At 41.6% G+C, this 22,869-nt stretch overlaps 1 protein-coding gene across 1 annotated transcript; it reads right to left on the bottom strand.

The window, feature by feature from the left end:
* Positions 1 to 12,151: 12,151 nt before the first annotated feature.
* On the bottom strand, positions 12,152 to 13,098 carry LOC109212916. The gene is made up of 2 exons (XM_019376645.1): positions 12,535 to 13,098; positions 12,152 to 12,475 (listed from the first exon to the last, which is right to left on the bottom strand). Exons 1-2 carry the CDS (start codon positions 13,096 to 13,098, stop codon positions 12,152 to 12,154), a joined length of 888 nt encoding a protein of 295 aa, XP_019232190.1.
* Positions 13,099 to 22,869: the final 9,771 nt, after the last annotated feature.

Raw genomic sequence — 22,869 nt, 5'->3', positions numbered from 1 at the left:
TGATTTCATGAAATGCAATTTCCTTTTTTCATCATTCCTGATAGTTTTATTTTTTGTTTTTTTTTCTTTCCTTAACAGTTCTTTTTATGCTGGTTTTCAATGACATGACATGCATGAGGAATCTTCGGGCCCAGTTTTAAAAGCCAAGCTAATTCTGAAAAGTTAAATCCCATCCCTTCGGATTGTCGCTGAAGCCGAAATTGATAATGATGAGTGGGTCAGAACCCGCATGAGCAATTCAGTTTGATCGATGAGAAAAGGTTGGCAGCAGTGTGTCATGGCCAATTATATCAACAGAGAATGGCAAGAGCATATAATAAGAAGGGTGCATCCATGAAAGTTTGAAGTGGGTCAGCAAGTGTGTTGAGACGTATCCTTCCACATCAGGCTGAGGCCAAAGGCAAGTCCGCCCAAACTAGCAAGGGCCGTTATCATAACTAGAGTGTTTGTCAGATGGCGCTTTGTATTTATTCAGAGATAGAAGGCAAGTGTGTAAAAATGGCCATCAATTCCGATGCGGTCAGAGATACTATGTATGATTTTCTTTGGTTAAATTGTGTTTTGGCATGTTTTGAAGATTGGAATGACGAAGGCATTTTGTTCTGATATCTAAACACTTTATCCTTTGTTACCCCTTTGAGTCTTATTTATTTTCTTTCATACCCCTTTTTCGGAATCAGTAGTAAAGATCAGAAACACAAGTGTGAAAGATAAGTAAAAGAAGAGAAAAGAAAAGAATGAAAAGAGAGAGAAGGAAAAGGAAAGGAGGAAAGAAAAAGAAGGAAAAGAGAAAAAAAAAAGGAGAAAAAAAGAAAGAAAAGGAAAGGAAAACAACAACAAGAGAAAAGGAAGAAAGAAAAGAAAAGAAAAAAAAAAAAAGAGAAAAGAAAAGTCACAACAACAGAGCAATTCCTATTGACATGAACTACGTTCGACCTGATTCCTTTTAAGGATACGTAGGCAGCCTCACGGTTCGGTCCCATCAAAATAAAAATCCAAAAGTCCCAAGCAAGAAACTGGGCAGAAGTGTGGTTGTTGTAAGAAATCTGATTCCGAAAACCCATGTTGAATTGTTTTGAGCCTTGATACACTTTCTTTATAACCCCATCCAAAAGCCCACATTATGGTCCAAAGAAAGACTTCTGATCAATCTTCGAGAGATGCCAAGTATGGCAAGTAGAGGTGATTCATTTCAGGGGCAACACTCTGGTCCAAGCAGGAAAATAATGAAAATGAGAGAGTCTTATTGGTGAAAACCCTCACGGGCACCGTAAGGCGACGGAGCTGAGAGAAATGAAAAATGAGGGAGTCTTTTGGTGAAAACCCTTACGGGCACCATAGCAGGCCAAACGAGTCGAGAGAAATAAAAAAATGAGAAGGTCTTATGGTTGAAAACCCTCATGGGCACCTTAAGGCAAAAGTGAGTTGAGAGATCAACAAATGAGAGAGGTCTGTGGGTGAAAACCTTTCAGGGCACCGCAGGATAAACAAGGTTAAGGTTTTGGGTGAAGAAATCAGGTTGTGGAATTCCAGGGCAACAAAGTATGGCAACTGAAAGTTGGTTGGCTGGACGGGCTGCCGGTTAATCCAAAATGCATGTCATGGATCAATGGTACCAGCTGTTTCACTCAGATAAGTCTCTTTCTTTTTTCCTTTTAGCAAGTCGTCCTGTTTTGGATTTTCTTTATCCGTTAACTCTCAAGGTCATTGCATTTCATTTCTTTTGGGGTTTGTTTCTCTAAGAATGTTTCCAACGTCAGTTTTGTTCAAAGCAAATAAGAAAGGATTTCAAAAGCTCACTACCAGCTTCCAAAATTGCAAAGCACTAGTGTGACCAGAAGATACCAAAGATAGCATGATGTAAAGTGGGATACAAGGATATCACCGGAAGTTTCATCGGTGGAATGATTTGGTAATGTCATAGGAGATGCAAAAGTTCAGATACATGGGTCAGAGGTGTAAAACAATAGTATGGTATAGAACACTCGGGTCGTCAAAGGTCATGGGGTTTGAAAGTCGGTCAGAAAGTCAAGCGGTTCAGGGCCAGTTCAGGGGAAGCAGGTCAAAACAAAGACACGGCAGCGGAAAGACCTTCAGCAAGAATGCCATCAACTAACACCATTTTAAACTGACAAGATTTTCATTTGATTGAAACTGGGGCAGAAAATTTTCTTTGTTTTGTCTGGTTTATTGAAGTCAGGAGCCCGCCTGGAGAACAAGGGAGCACATTTCAAGTCAGCAGTCAGAGCCAACCTGGAGAACAGGGAATACATTCAGGTCAGCAGTCAGGAGCCCACCTGGAGAACAGGGAATACATTTCAAGGTCAGCAGTCAGGAGCCACCTGGAGAACATGGAATACATTTCAAGTTTCAACAATCAGGAGGCCCAACCTGGAGAACAAGGGAATACAATTCGAATTTTCAGGAATCAGGCGCCCACCTGGAGAGCAAGGAATACAATTCAAGTTTCAGCAATCAGGCGCCCACCTAGAGAGCAAGGGAGTACAGTTCAAGTTTCAGCTTTCAAGTTTATTGATATTTGGTAACATGATTCGGTTTACACTCATATATATTGCCTAGCTACCAAACTGGGGCAAACATTTCTTTGTTTTTGTTTATTTTATTAGAATCAGGAGCCCGCCTGGAGAACATGGGAATACATTTCAAGTTCAGCAATTAGGAGCCCGCCTGGAGAACATGGGAATACATTCAAGCTCAGCAGTCAGGAGCCCGCCTGGAGAACAAGGGAATACATTTCTAGTTCAGCAATCAGGAGCCCGCTTGGAGAGCAGGGAATACATTTCAAGTTTGGCAATCAGGAACCCGCCTGGATAACAAGGGAATACATCCAAGTCAGCAATCAGGAGCCCACCTGGACAACAAGGGAGTAAAATTCACGTTTTAGCTTTCAAATTCTCACTGATATTTGGTAACATGATGTAGTTTACAATCACAGATGTGCCCATCCACCAAATTGGGGCAGAAAATTTTCTTTGTTTTGTCTGTTTTGTTGAAGTCAGGAGCCCGCCTGGAGAACAAGGGAGCACATTTCAAGTCAGCAGTCAGGAGCCCACCTGGAGAACAGGGAATACATTCAAGTCAGCAGTCAGGAGCCCACCTGGAGAACAGGGAATACATTTCAAGGTCAGCAGTCAGGGATCCCACCTGGAGAACAGGGAATACATTTCAAGTTCAGCAATCAGGAGCCCACCTGGAGAACAAGGGAATACAATTCAAGTTTCAGCAATCAGGCTCCCACCTGTGGAGAGCAAGGGAGTACAAGTTCAAGTTTCAGCTTTCAAGTTCTTATTGATACTGGTAACATGATTCGGTTTACACTCATATATATGCCCAGCTACCAAACTGGGGCAGAAATTTCTTTGTTTTTGTTTATTTTGTTGGAAACAGGAGCCCGCCTGGAGAACATGGGAATACATTTCAAGTTCAGTAATCAGGAGCCCGCCTGGAGAATATGGAATACATTCAAGTTCAGCAGTCAAGAGCCCGCCTGGAGAACAAGGGAATACATTTCAAGTTCAGCAATCAGGAGCCCGCCTGGAGAGCAGGGAATACATTTCAAGTTTAGCAATCAGGAGCCCGTCTGGAGAGCAGGGAATACATTTAAGTTTGGCAATCAGGAGCCCGCCTGGAGAGCAGGAGTACATTCAAGTCTAGCAGTCAGGAGCCCGCCCGGGAGAGCAGGGAATACATTCAAGTTCAACAATCAGGAGCCGCCTGGAGAGTAAGGGAATACAATCAGTTCAGCAGTCAGGTGCCCACCTGGAGAAAGGGGCAACATCTCATCTCAATTCGAGTTCAGCAATCAGGCATCCACCTGGAGAAAAGGAAAGCATCTCAGAATTGTAGTTCAAGTTTTTGGCAGTCAGGCACCCACCTGAAGAAAGGAAAAACATTTCAGATTACAATTCAAGTCGGCAACAAAGGGATTCACCGGGAGAATACAAGTCAACAAGGCAACAAGAACCACAAGAGCAAGTTTGAAGATATAGATAGGATTTTTGTAATGCATAGATCATGTCTAGTCTAGCTTCTTTTATTGTGACATGTGTAATAAGGGGGTTCAGTAAGTAGCAGCAGCAGCAGCAGCAACAGTGAAATCACAGCTTCATGGTAGTCCAGCTACCAAACATTCTGAACTACACTAACCTGATTCCTTTTTAGCCAGGGATATGTAGGTAACCTCCGAAGCAGGGTGCGGTCAAATCTTTCAAAAAATGCTTCCCACGGATTATTCAAAGGGGAAAAAATCGCTCGTATCCGCTCACTTTATCTTTGCACGAAAACTCTTCGTGTTTCCGAGCAAAAGGGGCAGCTGTGAGCACGTGATTTTTCCTGTAAGAATTACTCCCGTAAATTCAAAATAAAATAATTTCTTGGGCTTGCAATTTGTGGATTTTTGTGGCATTTTCCGTTAATTGTTTACATTTTGTCTTCTGTGCATTTTAATTAATGAAAAATACAAAAATTGTACATTTGCGTTTAGGACCTAGTTTTCTACTTTTTAGGATAATTAGTTAATTAATGTTACAAAATGGAAGAAAATAACAAAAATAGTTCATTTTGCATTTTTAACTTTTAATTTTTGAATTTGTCATAAGTTTTCTTTTAAATTAGGACTTAATCAATTTTGAGGAAATAATTAGTTTAGTTTTGGGAATTAAATAAGGTCTTTTATTTTTTCATTTTACAAAATCTGAAAAAATAATAAAAGAAAGAAAGAAGAGGAAATAGAAAATGAAAAGAAAAAAGGTTCATTAAAACAATACCCAATTGTTGGGCCAAAGCTGTTAAAACCTCTCAGCCCAAGTTCCTTCCAATTTTCCAAACCTCCCCAGCCCAAATAATAGTTACCCAACCAGGCCTGCCCCAATACCAGCTCAAACTCGGTCCAGCACCCGTCGACCTTAAACGGCCCCGTTTTGAGCATGCTTGATCTCAACCGTTGGATCATTAAGATCCAACGGACCGGAACTGGGGATCACTTAAAATATATATGTCCAAACGTGACCCCCCTTGCTCAATCGTCTCTCTCACACTAGAGACCAAACGTAATCCTAGCTAGCCGCCCCAAATTCCTCATCCCTTTCCATGGCGGCGCCACCATTAATCCTCACCAAATCAACACCCCTGAACCCTCTTCTCCCCTCATTCTCAAACTCTACTCCATCTCCTTCGAATCCTACTGAATCCTCTCGAATCTGGTTTTGAAAGAAAGCCCTAAAATCCCAAAGTCCAAATCAGCAGGCTTATTGAAGATTTTGGACTGTAATGGGCTTTATTCGTGTGTTTTCACATGAAAACACACGATTAAGGGCTATTCTGGTCGAGAAACTGAAGAAGTCCTTCAAGGTTGGTCGAGTCTGCTTCTGGCCGGTTATGGGTATCTTCTTTGTGTTTTTATTTATTTGTTTATTTGTTTTTTTTATCTTTCTACTCCATCTTCACACTCTTCCGTTCATCTTTTCTTTCTTTGTTATTGTTCATTTGTTGAAGCAATTTCTGTTTGCATGATTTAAAGTGAAAGCATGTTAGTTGCATTTGTTTGATTCTCGTGTTAGTGTTAGGTAACTCGTTTCTGTTTGTTTCTGATTGCAATTCATAACTGGTTTGGTTTGTGAATTTTGGGGTGCGTTCATTGTTAGTTATTGAATTGGGTTGATTTCCTGTTAAAATCGAAAGCCCAACGAAAAGGGAAGTCAGTCCGGGTTTGGGGCTGAATCTTGGGTTAACTTGACCCATAAGCTGAATATTAAATAGCTGAAACTAAAGTAATATCAGAGGGTAAATAACAGGGGCATGGGGGGGGGGGGTAGTTTAGGGATTTGGTTGAGGAAATCTGCTTGTAACAGATTAGGAAGCTTCTAGTAAGGGTCTTTATTTGAATTTCAGAAATGTAGTGGCTTAGCTTGGCCAACAAGTCAATAAGTGGGGAACTAACTTGAAAATCAGAAAATTAATTAGGTGTATCAAGGCAAAAATGAAAGTTTGAAAAGGGCCCAAGGGGTAAAATAAAAGATATGAAGGTTGCCCTAGTCCCTTGCCTATAAAGGCACCCCAAACTTGCCTGGGAAGGCAGAAGAAAATAGACCTAAGAGATAGAAATTCCAGAAGAGAGAAATGGCTAAAAATCAAAAGAAAACACTGTTTCATTGATTCTCTTTTGATTTTTGAAGTTCTTCAATTACTGAAACATTTTTCCTACTATTTCTGATTGAAATGTTCCGAGTTTGGATTTTGAAAAGCCTTGGGTTAAGTCCTGCTGATTGGCTACTGTTTCATTGGTTTACACAAGCCAAATTTACTGTTCTACTGAATTTAGAAGCCAATCTCTGCTGCTGCTCTACTGTTATTAGATTGTTGACTCCTTATCTCTTGGTCTCTTCTCATTTGCAGGTAAATCTGTAAACCCTGGAGAACAAATGACCACAAGGGTCCATGTGTGATTGAAAATTTGAATGAATGAAGAACTAAAAGGAATATTGCTTCTCCGCTTCTTCTCTTTTGTTTTGCCTTTTTTTTTCTGTATTAAATGTAAGGATGTTTGTTATGTTAACTTTCTGGACCCTTGATGTGCTTTAATATTGAACTAATGTGAGGTTTTGGGCTGAACTCTAGATTATTGACTAGCATTTGTCTTGTACATGATAGTTAAGGTTAGTACATAGGCAGTTGTATGATAATGTGGTTTGGAAATCGTGCTAGTATATTCTATATTCATATTTGCATTTGAATGAGTAAAAACATCCATCGATTGTGGTGAGGGACTTAGTATTGACTTTTGGGGAATCCAGGAGACAATTGGGTCAAATGTGTTGGTTTGATAGTTGTCCATGTTAAGGTGAATTCAGTTCAATTTAGTCGTTGAGAGGTTCATTGATTGCTCATTGTTGCCTATAGAACTGGTTGTTTAAGTTCATAGTTGAGGCCCTGTTGTTTTGTTCATGTGTAGCTTGATTAAGAATCGCATATCAACACTTCAAGTAATCTAAGGCTTCTAATGTTTAAATTCATATGCTGTCTATTTTCGAAATTGACTTCCGTATTGTCGTCAAGTCGTGAAATCGTTAGAGTTTTCCTGTAATTGTTCATTGATCCATTAAAGGGTGTTCTATAACTTGGCATATATGGTAGCTCCATGATTATTTTTCTGTTGTTTCAGTCCCTTTTGCATATTACAAGGGCTCAATATTGAGCCCAGCTTGTGATGACTCCAAATCTCCGAAATTGGGCTCACCTTGGGCCCAGTGAGTACAATCAAGGTTGTTTGAAGATCTCAGTGATAACTTTCACGTTAAAGAAGTTGAATTCTCATTAAAATTTCGAACTAATTTAAGATCCTCGCCTAGACCGGCCTCCTTAGATTCACAATCAAATATTCGTAGAAAGACTTTAGAGCCGCTTAAAATACCATTGTGATTGTGTATACGTTCGCGTAACACAATTACGATTCTAAAAACAAAATCGGAGTATGCGTTCGCGCAACTTCGGCCCAAACTTTCTTAATAATAATAAAGCGTTATTAATTGTGGACACGTCCGCGTGACATGATTTTTGACGCACCAAACAAATGGGTATACGTACGCGTAACCCGTTTCAAGATAATTTTCTTAATTAAAAAGCGGTGAGAGGCAAAAGCACATAGGTTCTGAAATCAGTAAATATACAATTTAACAAGCCAAGTATGATCAAAGCGACCGTGCTAAAACCACGGAACTCGGGAGTGCCTAACACCTTCTCCCGGGTTAACATAATTCCTTACCTGGATTTTTGTGTTCGCCGACATAAACAGAGTCAAATCTTTCCTCTATTCGGGATTCAAACCGGTGACTTGGGACACCATAAATTATCCCAAGTGGCGACTCTGATTTTTAAATAAATAAATCCCGTTTCGATTGTTACTTCAAGTTGGAAATAACTCCCCTTATACCCTTCTGAGGGTGTAGTGAAAAAAGGAGGTGTGACATTGCCCATAGACTGTTGGTATTCTCATAAGTTCTCCATGCAAGATTGGTAAGGGAAGCTTTGTTCTTGATACTAGCCTTTTGGAGTCTTATCCCTCCCCCAGCATTGGTCTTAGTGACCACCTCCCACTTGATTAGATGTAACTTCTTCTTTTCAGGGGTGGTGCCCCAAAGAAAGTTGCTTTGGATTTTGTCAATCTGATTTGTAACTTTAGTGGGCAGTTTGATGTACTGCATTACATGGCTAGGAATGCTGTTTAAAGAAGTTTTGGCTAGTACTGTTCTTCCAGCCATGTTGAGGCATTTGGTTTTCCAACCAACCAGTTTGGATTGCATGTTATCAATGATGAATTGAAAGTCTGCAGATGTTTGTTTTTATGAAGAATGGGGAAACCAAGGTATTTTCCAAAGGATGTTGTGTGCTGGATGGACAGGGAGTTGGAGAGGTTCTGTATGGAGTCCTGTGGAATGTTTGAGGAAAACATGACTCTTGATTTGGTAAGATTGATTTTCTGTCCTGACTGCTCATTGAAGTTCTGTATAATGGAAAGAATGGTATTAGAGTTCCTGTCATTGGCTTTAGCAAAGAGGGTTAGGTCATCTACAAAGAAGAGGTGGGATATTTTTGGTCCAGATCTGCTTATACTTATGAGCTGCCATTGGTTATCTATGACTGCCTTATCAATAGATCTTGATAGTCTTTCCATGCACATAATGAATAGGTAGGGAGACATAGGGTCTCCCTGCCTAATGCCTCTTGAAGGTTTAAGAAAATCAGTTTTTCCCCGATTGACAAGAATGGATATGGATGAAGAACTGATTCAGGACATAATGAGCTTGGATAAGCCTTGGGAAAAGTTGAAAGTAGCGAGGGTGTCTCTAGTAAAGGACCATCCAGCATATCAAAGGCCTTCTTTAGGTCAATTTTTAGGATCATGTTACCACTTTCCCCCCTCATTTTCCTGAAGTGAGTGATGTATTCTTGGACAATGATGGCATTATCACAGGCTCTCCTATTAGAAAGGAAGCTGGCTTGGCTTGGCCCAATGATATGGGGCAGGATAGGCTTTATCCTATTCACAATGATTTTGTGACTGACTTGTAAATGGTGTTACAAAGTCCTATTGGCCTAAAGTTTTATAGCATTGGAGCTTGGGGGCATTTTGGGATTAGGCACAAGAGAGTTTGGTTCATGGTGCCATCCATAGAACTTGTAGAGAAGCATTTTTGACAGAAGTTTGTGACAGAGTCCCCTACTATGTCCCAATACTTTTGGTAGAAGAAGGGGTGGAGGCCATCAGGGCCAGGAGATTTAAAGGGTTTATGAGAGAAGACTGCCCTTTTTGTCTCACTCAGATCAAAAGGTCTGTCCAGAAAAGCTCTTTGGCTTTCAGACAGAATGGGTGACATAGTGGAGTGGCTGGTGAAAGCCCAAGGGGCTTTGGTATGGGATGTGGTATATAGCTCAGTGAAGAAGCCCAATATTGCTGCATGAATATCCTTCTGGTCATGGAGCCAGTTTCCATTCTCTTCTTTAAGAAAAAGGATTCTGTTCCTCCTTCTTCTATTAAGGGTGGAGGTGTGAAAGAATCTAGTGCTAGCATCACCCTCATTTAGCCAGTTTATCCTAGATTTAAGTTTCCAGAAATCTTCTTCATTTTTGAGGATTAGGTTGAGTTCAACAGTTAAATTTATTCAGGTGTAGCAGGTAACTACTGAGTTGGTAGCTAGGAGATCTCTGGATTCCAGAAATTCTTGCTAGGATTCTCCTCTTTTGGTGGAAGATGTTTCCAAAGACTTCTTGGTTCCACTTGGTGACCAGAGTCTTGAAGGAATCAGTGGATTGAAGGAGGTTGGAATGATCTGAGAAAGCCCTGTTGGTGATGTTAGGGAAGGATGAGTGGCTAGCCCACATTGATTCGAACCTAAAGGGCCTTGATGGGTTGTTGTTTGGAGGCCCTACCAAGTTAATTTGTAAAGGGCAATGATCTGAGTGGGTCCTAGGTAGGTGCAGCACAGTAGCCTCAGGGTACTGTTGAATCCAACCTTCATTTGCGAAGCACCTATCTATTCTTTCTAGGATTAGGGAGGTTCTATTACTGTACCTTTTATTAGTCCAAGTGTATTTGCTTCCTTTATAGCCTAGGTCTAGAAGGTTACACTCATTTATACAGTTCCAGAACAGATTGCGGCTCAGGTTTATGGGATTGCCCCCAAATTTGTCCCTGGCCTTTAAGACTTCATTGAAGTCTCCTCCTACAAACCAGTTGGCTTTGAGGTTTATTGATATTGTGATTAGGTTATCCCATAGGAATTTCCTATTAGCTAAAAGATTACTAGCATTGATAGCAGAGAAGAGCCATGGAGGGTGGTTGAGACTTACCTTAACCATTGCATGGATGCCTAGGGGGGTAGTCGCCACTTCTTCAATTGCCACATACTCCTCTTTCCACATGAACACTAGACCCCCAGATAGCCCTACTGCCGGAGACTAGATGATCATATCAAATTGGAGCTCTTGAGCCAGATTCTGGTGGTCTGCCATTTTTGTTTCAAGCAGGACAAGCATGGCAGGCTTGTGCATTTTCACCATTTCTAAACCGTGCCGCTTGAACTCGACATTGTTTCCTCCCCTAACATTCCATATGATGTAATTCATCAGTGGAGTTGGGTGTGGTTGGTGAGGTCCCTCTTGAGGGTTCCTTGGTCCTTGCGGATCCTTCATTAGAGGTGGGGGTGATTTCCTCTTGAGACTCAGTGCTAGGGTTAGGTTCAGTAAGGGCTTGATTGGACTATGGGTTTGGGTAGAGACGAGATTCATTCCACACTTGGTCATCATTCTGGGGCAGAGTACCACTATTATCTTGCTGGTTTCTGTGCTGAACTCTATCGCTCTCACTGAGTCCAATAGGAGCGAGTCCGTTCGTGGTGTGGCATAAGGTGTTCCCTCTTCCTCCGAGGCATTTTTCTTCTTGAAGATTTCCAGCGCTTTGGAGATTCCTTTCTTGATGTTTTGGAGGGGGGGGGGGGAATGCTCTTCTCTTTTGGAGCAGAAGATGATGGTTTGTGTTGAGTTTGATGGTCGATCATTACGAAGACCGGCTCCGCAGATGGATCCTCCTTCGTCAGATCTGGGAAGAATGGTAGGGTTTGGAAGCTCTGTAGAATGTGGTTGTTGAGTGCTTGAGGGTTGGTTGATGGTGAGTTACTGTCTCTGTTGATCATCGACTGCCATAGGAGAGGCCCAAAGGCTGCTAGTGCTTTGCTCAATGCTTCCACCGTGACTCTGGCTAGTTGGGCTGGGTTTTCTACTATCAGGGTCACCTTCTGATTGCCCATGGTGAAATTGTATGAGAGGCACTGGCCTTGTAGAGCAACCTTCAACCAGGAGGCCGGTTGGTGGTCCGGTGGTGGTGGTAGGGAGGTGATGATAGTTGGTTGCATTTTGTTTTCCATTTTTGTGTTTCTTTGCTTTACTACTTTGGGTAACAAAGGGGGTGATCTTAAGAGAGTGACGTTCCATCAGAACTCCCTTTGGTGTCAAATCTCAGTCAGTGGAAGGGTTACTGGAAATCGGAACTAGAGGGTGGGATGGTCATTAATTGGGGATCTAATGGAGTTGACGGTTGTAGTCTTTTCATCTGGAGATGGGGGGGGGGGGGGTGTACCAGATAGGGCACTTGATTGTAGGTGACGACTATTGATATTTCTCCATTAGAGGTTGTTTCAGGAGGGCTGGTAGGGGAAGCGTAGGTGAGTGTATTAGGATGGGGAATTGGGCTAACAGTTGTGGCTTTGTTGTTGTACCCATTTGGGGAAAAGATACCGGCCCCATTGGTTATTTCACCATCATTGAGAAGGGGAGTCTCGGAAGTTGGGCTAAAGGCGCTTTGAACATGATTGGGGTCAGTAGGGTCGTCAGGAACTGGCCCCGCTTTCCTTTTGGCTCTTGTACCGGGTTGGGCCCGAGTACTGGGTTTCTGACTTTGTTGGGTCAGCCCTTGCGAGTTGGTGGGGCTTAAGTTAGTCATTGGGCCATTGGGCCTTTTTTGGGAATTTTGGGCGGGGTTGACTTTTTTTGAATTGTAACGTAGAGTTTGAGTTTGAAGGAATTTACCTGAGTTAGCATCGAACAAATTTACCTGTATCTTGTTCATCTGTGGAGCATGTTATGGTTTATTCATTCCGACACCATTTTTATTTGTTGATTTCGCTAACCTTTGCTTTCGTCTTCTTGGGAAGGTAACAGTTTTCCACTCGGTTTCCTCCGTTTGGACTGCTTTCCTCTGTTGCGCTACATGTGGCTCATGGGTTGTTGTGGGTGTGGCTGCCCGATAATTGCAACCTTGTGCAGTGTGCCCGATTCTGCCACAAATGGTGCACAAAGTCCCTTCTCCTTCGTATATCACAACTTGCTTTGGTCTCCTATTATAACCGATGTTTCCACTGGGGTTTCCAGTGGTACTTGGATACAAATACGGGCATATCTTCCCCTGAGAGTAGAGGATGTACATTGGTCTATTTTGAGAAGTTTGCCCAGTTTCCTTCTAACTTTTTCTAGGATGTCCTGATCGTAGAATTCTGTTGGTAATTGAGGGAGCCGGATCCATATGGCAGTAGAAGTAAGGGTTGCTTCTTGAGCAACAAATTTAGGTTCCCATTTGCGCACAGATAAGAAATTTCCAGAGATGAACCAGGGGCCAAGGTGGAGAGCCTTAACCATACTTTCTTCTAAACTAAATTTGACTATGTAGAAGTCCCACCCTAGGTCAATCCAGATTAGCTGTTTGGATGGTTTCCATAGCTCAATTAGTTTAGATCGAAGGACATGGTGGGGCATCTTTCGCTTGAAGACCTTGATGATTATTGAGTAGCGCCATGGAAGGTAAAGGCACTTTTTGTTATCTTGTGAAAGGGGAATTAAACGTTCAATGTGCTTCCCTTTGTTGAGATCTGGATTTGGATGAGAGTCAACCTCATAGTAATCAGTTTGGTTGCTCTCCGGTTTGTCCAAGAGCATTTTCTTATAGGAGTGGGTTGGTAATTCTACATCCATTTGGTTGTGCTTATCCGGGGGTTCCGGTGGGATTGGTGGTTTGATTAGTGGGGGATCCATGAACAAATTTTCTGTGATTTCTCCTTGTTAGTTTTCTAGCTAGAGAGTTACGGATGTGCATATCCTTGTTTATAGAATCTGATTCAAGAAAATGATCACCTGATTCTAAAATACACTTTTTGCTGCTTCAGTAACTCCTGGCAGTGCTTGAAACGTGAGGAAAAAACAAAAAAGGACCGTGAAATATATTTAATTAAATTCAAAAGCACTCCTAAGCTATGGTTTTTCAGAGTTGTATTTTGAAAAGCTTTTTTGGGGTTCGCCTCGGGGTTCGCCTCGGGCCATGCACTATCAAAACATTCGGAGGGTGACATGTGGGGCTTAGTTTTTTGAGACTTACGTCCCAAACGCCTGACTGTGCACCCGAAATACGTCTAACGCTCATAGCTCGGTGCTCGTCTAACAATTCCTAGCGCAAATCATGCGTCAAATTCCCTAATTAGCACTATTGACGCTCAAAATTCTTTAACAAATTAACGAGTAAGTTTTATTCGTCTATAGAAATATAAAGATTGAGAGTAACTCAAAATAATGAGCCGTAGTATTGCATATTTACTAATTGATTGGAGAGTGAATATCACTTGAACAACCAAAATTTACACTTCACTTACTATAGGTATTCATATTTTTAGTTCTATATCTCTCAAAACTATCAAACTTTTATTATATTTGAAAGCAATTTTATATTTACTCCCGAGGAGTAATACTTTAAATTACAATATTGAGGGAATTTATTGTTTATTAATTTTAACTGTGTAATTTGATAATATTTTTAAAAAAAATATTGTGATTTTTTAACCTTTTGAAAGATGAGATGTAATAGTTGATTTTTATCTTATAGTAACTTTAACACTATTGTATTATTATATTTATAAAAAAATACTAGATACTTTATTTTTATGAATTGTAATTTTCTTAAACTTTTAGTGTACTTCATATATTCTTTATGGTTACGTATTATGCCATAAATTAAAAAATTTAAAGATTCACTGGGCTTACGCCTCATGTCTCTGGGATTACACCTCGCTCTATATTGCATAAAACACCCTGCCTCACCCCCTCCCTCCGCCTTTTAAAATAAAATACCCTGCCTCACCCCCCTCCCTCCACCTTTTAAAATATTATTTCAGAAAATAATATTATAACTTATCAGACTCGAACTTGGAAAAAGCTAGAAAGGGATATAGTGTATAAATATTATACGAAAAATTGACTCTTGGCCTTGGACAAATCAATAAATAAAGTAAATAGTGTAAAAAATATATAATTACATGTTTTCTGATTAAAAAAAGGTAAGAAGTAGAATATAATAATTTCATTGGTCAATTTTTTTGTTCATACCTAAAAACTTTAGAAGAGTGATATTCAAACGGTCACTTAAATTAGTCACACATCTAAAAGTTATTTTTCCTTTTATATCAAAATATATATTTTCACCTAAAATACACATTTTTTTTCTTCAATAAATTAACTTGTTGGCATTTTATTGGTTAAACAATGGGGCTCAATTTGGGGCCTAATGCGCATGCTTTAGTATCCGACCCAAATTTTCATCAAGGTCGCGATGACGCCTAACCCAAACCGCTAGGCCAGCCAATAAGCATAACCAGCAAATCTGGACACCATAGAGACATAAACAAGTCTAAATATGGATATTATCTTAGCATAAGTCTAAATATGATAATACATGAGTGCAAAATTTCCAAATACAACCCCTAGAGACTGGTAGTTGTAACGACCCGATCGGTCGTTTTGAGCAATTGCACTTCGCTCGGTTGTTTGAGGGCATGAGTAGTTCCGTCTGATGTATAATGACTTATGTGAATCATCGGTTTTGGTTTTCTGGTTATCCGAAATTGATTTGGGAGAATGGTCTCAGCTTGAAGCTTTAAATTGGAAAGGTTTGACCAAAATTTGACTTTTTAGTATTCGACCTCGGATGTGAATTTTTATGGTTCGGTTAGCTCTCTTAGGTGATTTTGGACTGGGGAGCGCGTCCGGAATGTGATTTGGAGGTCCGTGGAAGAATTAGGCTTGAATTGGAAAATTTGGCGATTTTGGTCGGCAGTGAAAAATTTGATATCGGGGTCGGAATGGAATTTCGGAAGTTGGAGTACGTTCGTAGTGTCATTTGTGACGTGTGTGCAAAATTTCAGGTCATTCGGGCGAGGTTTGGTAGGTTTTGGCATCGTTTGCGGAATTTAAAAGTTTAGAAGTTCTTAGGCTTGAATCCGAGGGTAATTTGGTGTTTTGATGTTGTTTTGAGTGATTCGAAGGCTCAACTAAGTTTGAATGATGTTATGGGATGTGTTGGCATGTTTGGTTAAGGTCCCGAGGGCCTCGGGTGAGTTTCGGGTGGTTAACTGATCAATTCTTGGCTTTAGCAGTTGGCGGATTTTTGGTATTTTGTTGCAGAGAATTCTTTCTTCGCGTTCACGAGAAGGCTATCGCGTTTGCGAAGGGTTATTGAGAGCAGAGGGATTTTGTTCTTCGTGTTCACGAAGGGGAGGCCGCGAACGCGAAGGTTTGATTTGAGTATGCATCGCGGACGCGCATGAGGTCTCGCATTCGCGAAGAGAAGTGGAGGCAGCTGGGGACCCAAGGCCATTGGTCTACACGTTCGCGAGGAGGGCGTCGTGTTCACGATGGGTTGAGCTGGCTAAGGTACGCGTTCACGAAGGAGGATTTCCAAGTCAGAGGTAGTTTGTGCTTCGCAAACGCGAGGACACTGCCGCATTCGCGAAGAGTTAAATCTGGGCAGCAGTGTTAAATATCAAAATCGAGGGTTTGAACCCATTTTTCATATTTTGGGCTAGAGACCACGGAATTGGGCGATTTTTGAAGGGAATTTTAGAGAGGCGATTGGGGTAAGTGTTCTTCACTTGATTTTGGTTAGATTCCATGATTGTGTCTTGATTTTCATCATCTAAATTGGGAATTGGGGGAAAATGGAAGAGAATTAGAGAGATGATTTTGGGGATTTGAATGGCCATTTGATGTCGGATTTTGATAAATTTTGTATGGGTAGACTTGTGAGTGAATGGCTTTCTAGTTTTGTAATTTTTGTCGGATTCTGAGACGTGGGTCCGGGGGCCGGATTTGAGTAGATTATGGGATTTTGGTCTATTGATAGTTTTTCGTGTGGAATCCATTCCATTAGCATATATTGGTGGTATTGTACTGATTGTTAATAGATTCGGAGCATTTAGAGGCCGAGTCGAGGGGCAAAAACATTCGCGGAGTCGAGATTTGACCGGTTTGAGGTAAGTAACAGTTGTAAACTAGTCCTGAGGGTATGAAACCTTGGATTTCGTATCGTTTTACCACTTTGAGGTGATGCGCATGCTAGGTGACGGGCGTGTGGGCGTGCACCGTTGGGGATTGTGATTTGGTCCGTCCCGCAGCAACTATAAAGTTGCGTATGTGGTTGAAACTACATATACTTATGTGTTTTAGAAAGAGTTTTCTGTAAATTGAGCTGAATGCCATATTCGGGCCTTGTGCCAGAGCTGTTTGGACCCTTAGGGGACTTTTTCTTATCATCCTCTAACTATTTTTGGTTGAAAAACCTATACTCAGTCATGTTATATTTATTGATTTCATAACTCAGACTTATTACTCTGTTTTGATGCATATAAAAATGTTGTTTTGGGCTGAGTACCCTATTTTTACTGATAGTCCGAGTAGATTGAGAGGTTTATGACTGAGTGAGGCCGAGGGCCTGATTTGTGAGGATATTTATGGGATCGGGCTGCACGCCGCAGCATGTTGATTCTGATTCGTGATTCAGTGAGGCCGAGGGCCTGGTTTGTAAGGATATTTATGGGATCGAGCTGCACACTGCAGCATGTTGTTTCTGATTCATGATTGAGTGAGGCCGAGGGCCTGATTGATTATTCCACGTGGTGGCTTGTTATAGTGCTTGGGTTGAAGGAGCCCATCCGGAGTCTGCACACCCCCAGTGAGCACGGGTACCTTGAGTAATGTTTTGCCCAAGGGGCTGTATATGAGTGATGGTGAGGTATGCCCGAGGGGCTGTATGCAAGTGACTGAGAGGTTTGCCCGAGGGGCTGTTCATGAGTGATGTTTTTCCCAAGGGGCTGTTTATGATTTCATTATTTTTTTTGCTCACTGTTGTACCGAGCCTCTGTTGAGAGCTGTTGAAAATATCTTCAAATGATTTTACTGAAGCCGAGTTTAAATGAGACGATTTAAATTCAAACTCAGCTTTTATAAGCATGTTGGATTTTAATGAGATTTCATGATATGAACTTGATATGTTTTATTGCTCGTCACTGCTTCTCAGCCTTTATTGACTTTGGTTACTTACTGAGTTGGCATACTCACGTTACTCCCTGCACCTTGTGTGCAGATTCAGGTATTTCTGGACCCGGTAGCGGGTGTTAATTATTCAGTTGCAGATCCATCGGAGTTAGCAAGGTAGCTGCCTGGTGATCGCAGCCCTGCTTTCCTCCATCTTTATCTTCCCTTAGTTGTATTCAGTATTTCCCAGACTATGTTAGTCTTGGTATTGTCAAACAGTTGTAGTAGATGCTCATGACTAGTGATACCCCGATGTCGGGCTTTCTTTTCTGCACTTCTGTTTTGATTTACACTCCTTAGGAAGGTTTTATATTAAATAGCTTTGGGAATTATCTTGAAAATGAAAATCTCATTTTGTTTTGGTCATGTGTCGGCTTGCCTAGTACCACGATAGGCGCCATCACGACAGGGTTGGTTTTTGGGTCGTGACAAGTTGGTATCAGAGCCTAGGTTACGTAGGTCTCACGAGTCATGAGCAGGTTCAGTAGAGTCTTGCGGATCGGTACGGAGACGTCTGTACTTATCTTTGAGAGGCTGCAGAACCCTTAGGAAACTTCACATCTTGAATTCTTGTCGTGCGGTATTGATTCATCTTGAAGTGTAACTCTTTGAATTCCTTCCACACATTCGTATGCGTACACGAGCGCTCGGTATCGGCTGTGCATCGACGACTTGTGATTCCCTGGATGGGGTGCGAGATGTGATTTCTGTGTGTTGATGTTGGGCCAGTCTGGAGGACTTGAGGCTGGGTTTTGACTGTAGCTTGAGCACTGAGGTGTTGATTGTGTGAGTGCGTGCTCGTGGACTTATATGTCCGATAGTGTCCCTATTAGTGGAAATGGTGGTTGGATGGCTACGTGATGAGTATGATGTGACCGCGAGATGAGTTCATATGATTTGAATATAATGAGAAGGATTTGCTTGAGGTGTAGAAAGAACTATTCGGTGCTTGATTCTCATCCTGATTTGACGTATATCCTCGAGTTAGGAGTGTGATGGAGGATCCTTTTTCAGTTTGTTTAGTTGAGAAGTGAAGTAGATATTCATTTCGTGAGGTGAGTTCAGACTCAGGAAGATTAAGTGATTGCGCAAGGTTTATGACTGTGGAAGGGTATAAAGAGATGTTAGTTGGAGGCGAAGCAGGTGGGTTATCTCCTGCGGGGTGTCCTGAGGGTGTGTGATCCCTATGTTGTTTTGTAGCGAGTCCTCTTTTACTAGTGAATTATATATGCTGCAGTTTGAGTTTGGATCGCGTATGAGAGTTGGCTTGACTGTTACGAGGGTGAATGCGAGATTTGCAAATGATTTGCATGAGCTTATGAAGGATTTAGCTGGATCTCACTATGGCACTATGGTAGTAATAGAGTATGGGCATCGTGAGTTATTGTGTGTTTTGATCTATGGCTTTGAGCCAAGTGGGGGAGTCTGCTATTGATCAGTTTATTGCACAATTATGTGTTGTATAGGTTTCAGTTTTAGGTATACTGGTGAGTCAGTTGTGGCTTACAGAGGTTGAGATCGAGGATGACTCGAGTAAATAGAATTTTGGATAAGGGTTGTGTTATGCTTTATAGGTATATGAGGAACATTGGATGATTTAGTTGTTGTTGTAAGGGATGTAACCCGTATGGAGTAGGAAATCTCTTGGATGCTTAGAAAGATGGATTACTTCCTTAGGTGTTGTATTACTAATGGGGCACAGGCCGTTCGGTTCGTTTGATCAGTTTAATTTAGACCCGAGTAGAGTGGATAACTCCCGAGAATGGTTCTAATGGATTCAAGAGTTATATGTAACAATTGGGGATCTTCAGAATGTGTATTTGGCTAGAAACTGAAGTTTACATTGGAGGGTGTCAAGACTTGTGGCATTTCTATATCATTATAGATTCTACATATCAGTATCAAGAAGGTGAAGGTAATGGCTTCAGAGTTGTAAGAGGTCTTTTCAGGATAAGTATTTTGAATGTGGTACTTTTGAGGATATTTAAGAGAGTATTCAGCGGCTTATAAGCCTTAGGGCGGTGTGGTTTTATGCTTGGGTCTCGTGTGGTGAGTCTGGGTTGGGGATTGTGGTGTTATGGCGAGGAGAAGTATCAATTTGAAGGTAATTCAGAAGGAACTTGGATAGATAAGACATCTAGGTAGTAGGTTGGATCGGCATGGTAATGGGTATGATTAGTTCTTTGGGTGTTTATGGGGTAATGAGTTTCTACAGGTGCTTCGTGGCAATGCTCTTGGGTTTTTGGTGACCTGCATAGCTTGGTCGAGTTAGAAGGATCCAGTCCTGACGGTTTGGTTTTGTGCAAATGGGAATCGGAGATTTCTTGATGGTTTCTACCGCGGTTAGAGATGTATATTTTCTACTGGCATGAGGAGCATGTGATGTATAGTGACTTTCTCCTACATGGGATCAAATGGAAAGTTTTTGGCTAGTTGAGTACGTAGTTGCTTGTGACTCGGAGTGGATTATGAAGTTCTCACATTTATCATAGGATGGCATGGTATATGCGGTATGTTGTGTAGGATTGAGATTTGCATGTGTAAGGTCATTGCTCAGTCTGAAAGGAAGGTCATAAATTCTTAAACGGCATGTACAGTTTCAGATGACTAGGTAAATGATATTACTAATTGGTATGGTTTGATGCGAGTGTACATTCAGAAAAGGGGCGGTGTGTTTGAGTTATGGATACTTTATTGGTATTGCGGCACTCTCTTGTTTGATCGACTGCTGGAGTTCAAATTTTGCTTTGTGGCGCAGAAGAATTTTAGGGGTATTCCTCGTGGGATGATCGTGTAATTTGAGAAGTGTGGGCATTCAGGTGGTGGATTTGAGATCAGAGATGGTAATTCGTATGTTCCACGGATTTGGAGACTGAGAGTTCTCGTGAGTAGAATGTTTCGTGGCTGTGGATTGTGAAAATGTAGCCAAGGTTAGTCAGGGGTTAGTATGTGTTGTGATTCAGTCATGGTAGACTTTCGGAGGGTTATTTATCTATCGTGAGGGACTAGAGTTGATTTCGGGTTCATTGATGGGCCCAATATGGATGTGTGTTTTGCATCGAGTCGGATTTCTTGACTCCGAACTGCTATTGTTGAGGGAAGTGCCATTCAGTGGTTGTTGAGCTTCTTCGTATTCTGAAATGATCTGAGTGTTACCCTTCTATGTTACGAGAAGTTATGACTTGTTGGTTATATGCACATATGGTGCGGTTCTATTGGGGTCTTATAGCGGAATTTGAGCGGGAAAAGTATTGGGTATTGCTTGGTGGATGGCATATAGGTTATGTTCTTTCGGGTTTTGTGTGGTGCTATGTCATTTGCTTATCCGTGGTGATGGTAATGCACTTTGGGTTCTTGATGACGAATTCCGAATGGTTATAGATTTTGAGCAGGGTGGCTCGAGGTATATAATGCAGACCAACGTTTGGATGGGGTCACGCGTTGCAGCGAAGTTATGTTGGGATATGACCCTTTGTGTTAGATTCGTGTGTTTTGGTTCTACGGTGTGTGATGGTTATTAGCATTGCACTGTGGTGGTACTGGTTGAGCTTGCGGGACGGTTCTCTCATTGAAGTCATTTTCTATGTTTGAGTATATTTGGGATGTTGCTATTGGGTTCACGAATTGCAAAGGTTATGGCTCTGGGTTGTATTGATGTGTCATATCAGTAGAGTAACTTGTATTTGATAAGATGAGGTTGTCGGAGCTAGAATGGATGCTATCAAATTTGATTGCGGTATATTTAAAAAGGGTAATGTCACTGATCGGCTTAGAAATTGGCTACAGTTCTTGTCGAAGGAGAGGGAGTTCCACGACTGGTTGATCCGATAAATGGTTATGATTTGTTGCGTGCTTCTTTCATCATTGGTAGTATATGAAGGTGTTAGAATGAGGCTCTGTTTGATAAGAGGTTTATTACCAACGTTTGGTTGTTTTGGGCAGCTGCTATGATGAGAAATCATCGCTGTGAGTGTTTGAATTATGTGGTATATCATGTGATTTCATCTTGGGTTATGGCTATGAGTGGAGACAGCTTGTTCAGACTTATACAGTGCGTGGATGCGAGAATTCTGATCTTATAGGAAATTTCGGATGTGAAAACTGGATTCTAAGGCTCATGGGCTAGGTTGGATTAAGAAATTTCAGTCATGTTGTGTTATCAGACCTATATGGTATAGGGTGACGTGGGATCACCCTCGGGTATGTGCATAGTGAGATTATACAACGATTTGATGGCTTTTGGAACAACTCTGGCACGTTCGAGGACGAACATATGTTTAAGTGGGGGAGGATGTAACGACCCACCCGGTCGTTTTGAGCAATTACACTTTGCTCGGTTGTTTGAGGGCATGAGTAGCTCCGTCAGATGTATAATGACTTATGTGAATCATCGGTTTTTGTTTTCAGGTTATCCGGAATTGATTTGGGATAATGGTCTCAGCTTGAAGCTTTAAATTGGAAAGGTTTGACCAAGTTTTGACTTTTTAGTATTCGACCTTAAATTTGAATTTTTGTGGTTCGGTTAGCTCCGTTAGGTGATTTTGTACTTGGGAGCACGTCCGGAATGTGATTTGGAGGTCCGTGGTAGAATTAGGCTTGAAATGGCAAAATTGGAAAATTTGCGATTTTGGTCGGTAGTGGAAAATTTGATATCGGGGTCGGAATGGAATTGCGGAAGTTGGAGTACGTTCGTAGTGTCATTTGTGACGTGTGTGCAAAATTTCAAGTCATTCGGGCGAGGTTTGGTAGGTTTCGGCATCGTTTTCGGAATTTGGAAGTTTAGAAGTTCTTAGGCTTGAATCCGAGGGTAATTTGGTGTTTTGATGTTGTTTTGAGTGATTCGAGGGTTCGACTAAGTTTGAATGATGTAATGGGATGTGTTGGAATGTTTGGTTGATGTCCCGAGGGCCTTGGGTGAGTTTCGGATGGTTAACAGATCAATTCTTGGTTTTAGCAGTTGGCAGATTTCTGGTATTTTGTTGCAGAGAATTCCTTCTTCGCGTTCGCGAAAGGTTATTGAGAGCAGAGGGATTTTTGTTCTTCGCGTTCGCGAAGGGGAGGCTACGAACGCGAAGGTTTGATCTGAGTATGCATCGCGGACGCGCATGAGGTCTTGCGTTCGCGAAGAGAAGTGGAGGCAGCTGGGGACCGCAGGCCATTGGTCTATGCGTTTGCGAGGAGGGCGTCGCGTTCGCGATGGGTTGAGCTGGTTAAGGTACGCATTCGCGAATGGGGCATCGCATTCGCGAAGGAGGATTTCCAGGTCAGAGTTAGTTTGTGCTTCGCGAACGCGAGGGCACTACCGCGTTCGCGAAGAGTTAAATCTGGGCATCAGTGTTAAATATCAAAATCGAGGGTTTGAACCCATTTTTCATATTTTGGGCTAGAGACCACAGAATTGGGCGATTTTTGAAGGGAATTTCAGATAGGTGATTGGGGTAAGTGTTC

The sequence above is a fragment of the Nicotiana attenuata genome, unplaced genomic scaffold (genome assembly GCF_001879085.1).
Source record: "Nicotiana attenuata strain UT unplaced genomic scaffold, NIATTr2, whole genome shotgun sequence".
Taxonomy (NCBI): domain Eukaryota; kingdom Viridiplantae; phylum Streptophyta; class Magnoliopsida; order Solanales; family Solanaceae; genus Nicotiana; species Nicotiana attenuata.
The sequence above is the reverse complement of the archived record's forward strand: the minus strand, read 5'-3'. Positions and strand labels throughout refer to the sequence as shown.

Coding starts and splice junctions, on each gene's coding strand:
- LOC109212916 (XM_019376645.1), bottom strand. CDS start 13,098: ATGGATCCCCCACTAATCAAACCACCAATCCCACCGGAACCCCCGGAT. Junction 12,476..12,534: donor ATCAGGACATCCTAGAAAAA/GTTAGAAGGAAA, acceptor CTCTACTCTCAG/GGGAAGATATGCCCGTATTT.